Raw genomic sequence first — 8,746 nt, forward strand, 5'->3', positions numbered from 1 at the left:
GGCACACTGTAACAAAAGATCACTTCTCATATTGAAAGATATCCCCTTATGCTTGTTTTACTTTATCTTATTCATTCTTTCTGCTCGTTATTCTCATTCTCATAGTCAAGAATACACTTATTTCTATTTCTTTATACGATTTATATCAAATTGTATCGCGTATCCTTAGAACCATACACAAATCTAACGTTATCCGATTTTTCGGGTAAACAGGATCTTTTCGAGAACTATATGTATAATTAATACTCGGCTATTCCAATTTATATGCCACTATTATTATTTGAGAGTAAAATAACTTTTTTTTAAAAACTATGGTTTATTATAATTATTTAATTAAAAAAATGTAATTTATAGTAGTTGTAATTACAATATTTGAACATACCTTTTCATTCCCTTTGAAATAGAGGGAGTATTTTTTAAGAATATTTATTTATGTTCTTTATTTGGTCGAAAAAGCTAGTGTATTTATGTACACATTTTACATAAGAAAATCTTTTTCACAATTATATACAACTTTTTTCACGTTATATAAATTGGTCTGCGTTTACCCCATTAAGGAACAAGAATTTGACAAAATTATACGTAGAAACATGTTTGTGATACCAAATTCTTTTTGCTAATATAAAAAGATAGACTGAGTGGAGGATAAAAGTAGTTTCAACTTTCAAGTAAGGACCCTCCCTCGGCTAGAAAGTTGCTCCATTTTTATCAATTTCGACAGTCAGAAATCGAACTGTAAGTTCCCTCTTCGTCCCTTTCTGGACACAAAAATCACTAATGTCTTTACCCAATGAATTTGTCTACCTGTTATTCATTGCGGAACCAGTGGCCGATTGGCGTATTTAGAATTTAGGCGTTGTGATTCTGAGCTGGGTGTGATTTTTGAAATGCATATCTAATTCTGTATACATTTCTATTTTTCGCACATATATACAGAGTTTTGACCCTAGGCACTGGACCAATGGTTGGCTCCGCTACTGACGGAACCCTCAATTTTGTGTAAATTAACTGTAAAAGGGATTTAAGTTGGACGTTTGCTAGTTACTCGCAAAGCTCAGCATATTCCAAAAATGTCGCAGCATTTTGGCCTTGCCTTTGCTCTGTTTGATAAAGTGTGTGAATGGGAGCTGCAGTTAGAAATTTTATTACTCCCTGCTGCATCCCTATATTCCATTTTATGTGGGACTATTTCTGATTTAGTATGTTTCAACACTTTTCTCTATTTGGAAACAATTTAACTTCAAAATTTTCATTTTATCCTTGATAGCATGTTTGTCATAGAAATGTTGTAGCATGTTTAAAACCACAAGTTTCAAAAGTCTATCTTTCTTTGTTAAACTGCGTGTCTCGTCAAATACTACCATAAAAATTGAAACGGAGGGGCTCGCAAAGCTTGGCAACACTTTTGAACTTAGCCCACAGATTTCATTTTACTTCTGAAGTTAATCGAAACAAAAAGGATGTAATCTGTCCTGGTGGCAGAATAACCTATTGGGGCTAACTTCATCACTTCGCTGGAGAATTTTGCATTTGTTACCTGTTAAGATTGTGTGGATATAGCAAGAAAGAATACATATTTCGTTTACAATTTACAGTTCTTTAATAGCAATGGCTCTCTAACCATTTTTAGTTGCAGTGAGCATACTTCCTGCAAAAGAGCATGCAGATGCGACAAAAGCTTCTTTTTAGATCCAGTCCAGCTATATGCCCTCATGGTGTGTGGGATCTTGCCCCTGTTTATCTGAAGCATCACGTTGATCCAATCAAACGCAAGATGCTACCTACATCAATTAAGCTTTTATTGCAAAGTAGAGCTAAAAGATGTGGCTTTTCAGTTAATTGTCTTTTTGGAACCATTGACTACTCGAGTAATGAGCAGCAGACTTTTCATATAAATGGTGAGGAGATTTCTTATGATTTATACAATGCATCCATTTGTGAGTTGTGTAGTGAAGGTGACGTTGATAAGGCAATGGGGTTGCTTTCCCAGATGGAGGCTTTGGGTTTTCATGCAAATTATTTGTCTTATACTAGTTTGATCGCTGCTCTTGGAAGTGTTGGCAGGACCTTGGAAGCTGATGCAATCTTTCATGAAATGCTATCTTCTGGTCGCAGGCCAGGGGTAAAGGTGTTCAATGCGTTACTTAGGAGCTTCCTGCGAAAAGGCCTCTTAAGGCTAGCAGATAAGGTCTTGATGTTACTTGAAGATTTGGATGTTGAGAGAAACCAAGAAACTTATGAGATCTTGCTTGAGTATTATGTCAATGCTGGGCGGTTGGAGGATACTTGGTTGATTGTCTCCAAAATGAGGAGAGAAAGTTATCGTTTAAATTCTTTTGTGTATAGTAAAATAATTGAACTGTATAGGGACAATGGGATGTGGAAAAAAGCACTAGGCATTGTGGAAGAGATCCGTGAGATGGGGTTACGATTGGATAAGCGTCTCTTTAATAGCATCATTGATACTTTTGGCAAGTATGGTGAGTTGGGAGAGGCCTTAGAAGTGTTTGAAAAAATGCGCCGAGATGGCATAAAGCCTGATTTTAGAACATGGAATTCTTTGATCCGGTGGCATTGCAAGTTTGGGCATCTTGATACTGCTATAGATTTGTTCGATGAGATGCAAGAACAAGGACTATACCCTGATCCAAAGATCTTCATTATCATTATTACCCATTTAGTGGAGCAGGGTAGGTGGGATGTTATCAATAAAATTCTCAAGAATATGCAAGGGAGAGGACATCACAAGAGTGGGGCTATTTACGCTGTCTTGGTTGATATTTATGGCCAGCAGGGTAGATTTCAGGATGCAGAGTATTGCTTAAATGCTCTGAAATTGGAAGGTCTTCAGCTTTCACCTAGCATCTTTTGTGTCCTGGCCCATGCCTACGCTCAGCAGGTGACGTGTTGTGCTGTTCCTTCTTGAAGGAGAATGATTTTCTTTTATCTTTTACAATAGAAAGGTGTAGACTAAGTTTGCTTGTATATCTAAACATAAAATAGTTAATGATTATCTGAAAATATGTGCACTAGCTGAGTAGGTCGTAGCAACCTCAATATGTTTCTTCTTTTCCATTGTGGGTGGGTGGGGGGTGGGGGTGGAGGAGGGTGCCTGAGGGCCCTTGGGACTTAGTGTGCAGATAGATTGAAAGTTGGAGATTTGGTGCGCAGGTAAGTAGTCCTCTGATTGAAAGTCCATCTCTCAGGATTGGCATGTGCATGTCTTACATGCTCCTAGTCTTTAAATTGGATTAAATTCGTAGCATTTGACCATTTTAGGTTCTCTTCGCAACTAAAGAAAGATGTTAGTTCGAAGCATATTTGAATAGTTGGCTGCAAAAAGATATTAAAACATATTTTGTTCTAGAAAGAAGGTAAGGGAACTACGGTCTTCCAAATATTCGATCCAAGTTTTTTAATTGATTGCTAATTTAGTTCCTTATTGTTTTGTTGTCGGGTGAAGAAATGGGAGAAATATTTGGTGGACAGATTATCCCCTGATCCCCTCTTATCTATTTTTTGGTTGAGATACAACATAGGTTGTAAGAGAACATTGATATAAATTATCCTGCAGGGAAAAATTGATTTTGGGATGCATTACATTTATGGTATGAGGAATGACTCTGGGAGTGTCTTCAAATTGCAAATTCTTTCATTGAGATGTGAATATTTCCAACGTGGGGTCAGTGGCATGACTTAAATCTGCCACTTTATACAACGGTAGTGCAAATCTTGGATTAGATAACTTTGGAAAGAGTTTTTGAGTCGAGTTGAGACTTAAACATCGGCCTTCCATTTACTTTGTCTTAATTTCTGGCATGGCTTATATTCTTGGTCTCCTTATATTTGAGGTCTCTCTTTACATTTTTCAGTCTACGCCGTGGGAATACACTTGGTATGTTGTTATTGTTGTTGTTGTTGTTGTTGTATCTATTTCAATTAATGTTTCCTTCACCTGCATATTACCATTTTTAAGATAGTATCTTAAGCAGCTTTGAGGAGATTCCATCCTTTTTGATATTCTTGCCTTGTGTGCAGGGATTATGTGAGCAGACTGTAAAGGTTCTGCAGATAATGGAAGCCGAAGGAATGGAACCAAACCTTATAATGCTAAATGTGTTGATCAATGCTTTCGGGACTGCTGGTAGGCATATGGAGGCACTATCAATTTACCAGCACATAAGGGAGATGGTAAGTCCTTAAACATTTCCAACTTTTCCTCAGGCATATTTCCTGAGATAAACTTTGCTGATAGTGGTGCTGCTATTTTTCTAGGGTATTACTCCTGATGTGGTTACTTATAGTACTTTAATGAAGGCTTTTATGAGGGCTAAGAAGTTCGATCAGGTAAAAAGATAAATGATTTGATTTCTTTTCTGGCTTCAGTGAGAAAAGGGAGTAGAAATCATGGAAATTATATTGTGACTGGACTTTTTCTATATTTAGCAGCATTTATCTGGCTCTAATTTGTTGTTGCTTGTTAGGTCCCCAAGATATATAGTGAAATGGAATCCGCTGGATGTACGCCAGATAGAAAGGCTAGAGAAGTGTTACAATCAGCATTGATGATCCTTGAACAGAGACATTGTTAGTTAACATACAACTTGTTAGCCTATTCGGCTCTAATAATGCTGTTGTTAGCTTCTTCATTCAGAAGATGACGTACAGCACCAAAAACTAAAAGCACTTTTTATGCTACTCACTGTTATCTACAATCTTTGAGGACTTCGATACTCAAGTAAGATAATGTCCTTGATCTTCATAGTAATTATTTCTAAATTTTGCTTTCTTTTGGTCTCGCTACTCATTCTTCATCTGTTCTAAATCTTTAGCCTTGTCGATTTCACGGCTTTCTAACTTGTTTGTGCAGCTTATTGCTGTACCACTTCTTGGTGCCTTATTTAGGGAGGATTATTTAACAGTTGCGGTTACGTATCTTCCTGAAATGAAGTTATGGCTGAGCAGCTTGTCATTTCTGAGGTTTGTGAATATGGATTTCAATCTGTTCTGGTTTATATTCACATATGGTATCATACTTATCAACCCGTGGTCACATTTGTGTGCAAGTCTGCCCAAGTTTTGTGCACAAGGGAAGCCATTGGAGTAATATTTAGCCTTAAAATTTCACTGGAGTTGCTTTAGAAGTATTGTTCTATTTACTGAGTTAGAGATCAAACGTGCAATACAAACTTGTGCATGGAATTCCATCCTTTTCTTGATTGGAGCATACCGTAGTTTAGGACCGCAGGTATACCCTGGTTTCTCTCTAAGGCACCATATATGTTTATCCACTTCATTATAGGCTTCATTCAAATTATATCTGCCATTATTTCGATCTGTGCTTAACCCCCTTTTTCCTATGGAATCTTCAGGTTTCATTAAATGACAGCCAGCCTGTGCCTGTTAAAAGAACTAACTGGTACTAGCAAGTATACTCGGTAACAGCAAGGTGTCCTGGGCACCTTCACTTATCTTCTTCTGCCGTTCAAGTGGTAAAATAAAGGTGAAATTAGTATGTTGTGTCTATTGCATGCAACCATTATTATTATTCCCTTGTTTCCTTGGCAACCATTCTTTTCTCCAGATGTACTTCTGTTCTTCTGCATTATTGTTGTATCAACAGGGTAAGAAATGGTTCACCTTGATGTTCCTAGTCACAAGATCAGACTCTGCATGTTTCTTGAATAACTTGATGCTGCAGAGATTGTATTTGCTTACTGATAATGTAATAAATTTAACTTATATATGCTGATAGTGTTCTAACTTGTTATAACAGATTGTTTACTTTATTTATATATTACCAAATTAGGCTTAATATGGAGATTTACGTGTTGTAGATTATTTTACCCTGATGGTATAAAAAAGTTGCACATTGTTAACGCAATTTATAGCTTGATTAACTTCTATGCTTATATAGTGAAGGGAACAAAAGTAGCAACTTTTAAGGCTAAACAGTACTATTGTGGGTGTAGTTCTCCGAGTCCGGAACCAAAATCTGGTTTTTTTGGACTCAAAGAACCAAAATGTGAAAAAAAACACAGTCACCAAAATATATATAAACGCCATTTTAAATGGCGCTATATATATAACGCCTTTCCTTACCACACTATACATATTATGTGGGCTCACCAATAATTTTTCTGGGTTTAACTGACATAACAATAATTCAACTGGGTATAGCGCCCTTATTTAAAGCGCTATACTTAAAAACAATTGTACCCCGAATTATTTTTTGCCTTATTTAAAGAGGTTAAAGATTTTCTAAAAATTCATTCACAAATATTCTCAAGTCTTCTGAAATATTTGTTCGTTAAGTTGTTTTGCATTTTGTCATAATGTTTGAAGAGCGAAGAATAATGGTTTCATTATATTGGGGGTGGGTGGGTGAGGTTCTGGTGACGAATAACTCGGTAACCTATAGTTTATCTCCACAGTGTTATGTTAAGTTGCCACTTACAATGGAGTACGATACATTGGTATTGTTGTTATGTAAAAAAAAATGAGTGTGAGCAAACGTTCGGTGAACCTTAAAGTAATCGGAAGATATCCATATTTTGTCACTCCGCAAGGGGTTGCTTGTTATGCTGAGTTTAACATCGAGGACGATGAAACTCTGAGAGATTTTTTGAGGACTCCGGATGAATACCAGGAATTTCTTGTGATAAAAATGTTGGAAATGTACGTCAAGGTTGAAGACGTTCGTAATAATGAGGTTGCGCAAAGCAGGGATATCCCTAAGTCATCGGGTGGTTATTTTGGAGCAGTTTTAGCCGAACAAGTTCCGGCTGAAAGAGTTTGGCCTGATCTAAACTTATCTCCACGGGCGAATGAGGAGCGAGAAAATAATCTCTCTTAGTTTACATAATCCACAAGACGAGTGGTAAACTTTAATTTTTCTTTGTGTTACGATGTTTATTTTTGTTGTATTGAATTTGTATTAGTACTCATATATTCCATAGGGGTTACCAGCCAGATATGAATTTTACAAGTTATGAACCAACGCCTAGTTGGAATATGCCTAGTTCTGGTGTGTTGGATCATGGTGGTCCATCCGGGAGTCATCACCAACAGGATAATGTCCATCATGGGATGTCAACACATTACGATTTGTAAGTGAAGTGATATAGTTATATGTCAAGTATTTATCAATTTGAGCAACTCATTATTTTGTTGGTTGTGCAGTAAAAACGAGCGTCCTGAAGGTCCTGTCCTTACTCAATTGCCCGAAGATAACATATTTAATCGGGATCTGGCAGATGCACAGAGTCAGGAAGAGAATAGTGATTATAACAACAATGTCGATGAGTATGGAGATGACACACCCTTCCCTGATGAGGGTGATGAGGAGGAGGAAGAAAATGTTGGACCTGATTTGACGAGGGAGCATGCTCCACCCCCCGTTAGACCAAGAGTGTACGAGTCCCACGTGTCGTTTCATTCAAGGGAGATTTCATACCTTGATCATTTGCCAAGCATGCCGGATGTGGATGCCCTCACAAGGGATATTGACGAAATTCGGACAACAATGTGAGATGAATCTAGAGCAACGGTGCTGTCAAAGGGCCTGCTTTTTCGCGATAAAGCACGCCTAACCAAGGCGGTGCTAATGTACAGCGTAAAAGAGTGTCGTGAGATTACGGTACGCGAGTCATCTCTAGATGTATATAAGGTAGTCTGCCGTAGATGGTTTACGGGTTGTAATTGGATGCTGCGTGCGAGGAAGAAGAAAACAAATATGTGGGTTATGGGTAAATATATTGGCACCTACAATTGTGAAATGTACACATTCAATGGGAATAATTTTAACTTGAATGTTGACTTGATTTCTCTTGTGTTGATTCCACACATTGAAGCATCCATAAGGTACAAGATCAAAGAGTGAAACATCCGTCCACCAGGAATATGGGTGCACCATTACCAAAAGAAAGGCATTTCTCGGGCGCAAACGTGCGTTTGAAATTGTTTATGGTAACTGGGATAAGTCCTTTGCATCTCTACCCAGGTACATGGCTGCATTGCAACACTTTAACCCCGGAACTGTTGTTGAATGGAAGCTTGAGTGGAGTCCGGGAATACCAGAACATATATTCAAATATGTGTTCTGGGTATTTAAACCAGCAATTTATGGTTTTCTGCATTGTCGGTCGGTAATATCCATAGACGATACTCATGTCTATGGAAAGTATGATATTAAGTTGTTGATCGTCGTTGCAGTAGATGCTAATGGAAGTATATTTCCCTTAGCTTTTGCTATTTGTGCCAATGAAAGCCAAGACACGTGGACACTATTTTTGAACCACTTAAAAGAGCATGTTATCAAACATCGTTTAGGTATTTGTCTAATATCTGATCGGCATGGTGGTATTTTAAGTTATGTACAAAATTTGCGTGCATAGCAGGAACCGTATGCCTACCACCGATATTGTGTGAGGCACCTGAAGGCCATTTTTCAGAAGGTATATCCCAACAAGGATTTGCATGATTTAATGTGGATGGCTGCAACAGATCACCAAGAGTGTAAATTCAGGAGGCGCATGGAATCTATCAAGCAGGAAGCCGAGGGAGCCTATCATTGGTTGATGTGATATGAGCTTGACAAGTGGACTTTGCATGCGGATGGTGGCAGGAGATGGGGAATTTTGACTACAAATGTGTCAGAGTCTTTCAACGGGTTATTGAAGTCTGCACGTGGATTGCATGTCACTGCCATGGTGCGGATGTCATTCAAGCAGATGGCGGAGAGGTT

The 8,746-nt window shown here is 37.9% G+C and overlaps 1 protein-coding gene across 5 annotated transcripts; it reads left to right on the plus strand.

Moving 5' to 3' along the window:
- The first annotated feature begins 576 nt into the window (after positions 1-576).
- On the plus strand, positions 577-5,815 carry LOC104088942 (putative pentatricopeptide repeat-containing protein At5g36300). 5 transcript variants are annotated; one of them, XM_009593717.4, is made up of 8 exons: positions 584-735; positions 1,637-2,899; positions 4,039-4,191; positions 4,276-4,347; positions 4,485-4,738; positions 4,871-4,980; positions 5,068-5,248; positions 5,373-5,815. In XM_009593717.4, exons 2-5 carry the CDS (start codon positions 1,661-1,663, stop codon positions 4,590-4,592), a joined length of 1,572 nt encoding a protein of 523 aa, XP_009592012.1. In that variant the 5' UTR covers positions 584-735; positions 1,637-1,660; the 3' UTR covers positions 4,593-4,738; positions 4,871-4,980; positions 5,068-5,248; positions 5,373-5,815. The 5 variants fall into 5 exon arrangements, with proteins under 5 accessions (XP_018623920.1, XP_009592012.1, XP_009592013.1 ...); XM_009593718.4 differs by having other exon boundaries at positions 1,631-2,899; positions 4,871-5,248; XM_009593716.4 differs by having other exon boundaries at positions 4,871-5,248.
- Positions 5,816-8,746: the final 2,931 nt, after the last annotated feature.

The sequence above is a fragment of the Nicotiana tomentosiformis genome, chromosome 2 (assembly GCF_000390325.3).
Source record: "Nicotiana tomentosiformis chromosome 2, ASM39032v3, whole genome shotgun sequence".
NCBI lineage: Eukaryota > Viridiplantae > Streptophyta > Magnoliopsida > Solanales > Solanaceae > Nicotiana > Nicotiana tomentosiformis.

Bases quoted from the DNA above. Each gene is read 5' to 3' on its own strand.
- LOC104088942 (XM_009593718.4), top strand. From the start codon at position 1,661: ATGCAGATGCGACAAAAGCTTCTTTTTAGATCCAGTCCAGCTATATGC. The intron at 2,900-4,038 runs GTGACGTGTTGT...CCTTGTGTGCAG, and splicing joins CCCATGCCTACGCTCAGCAG to GGATTATGTGAGCAGACTGT. The intron at 4,348-4,484 runs GTAAAAAGATAA...GTTGCTTGTTAG, and splicing joins GGGCTAAGAAGTTCGATCAG to GTCCCCAAGATATATAGTGA.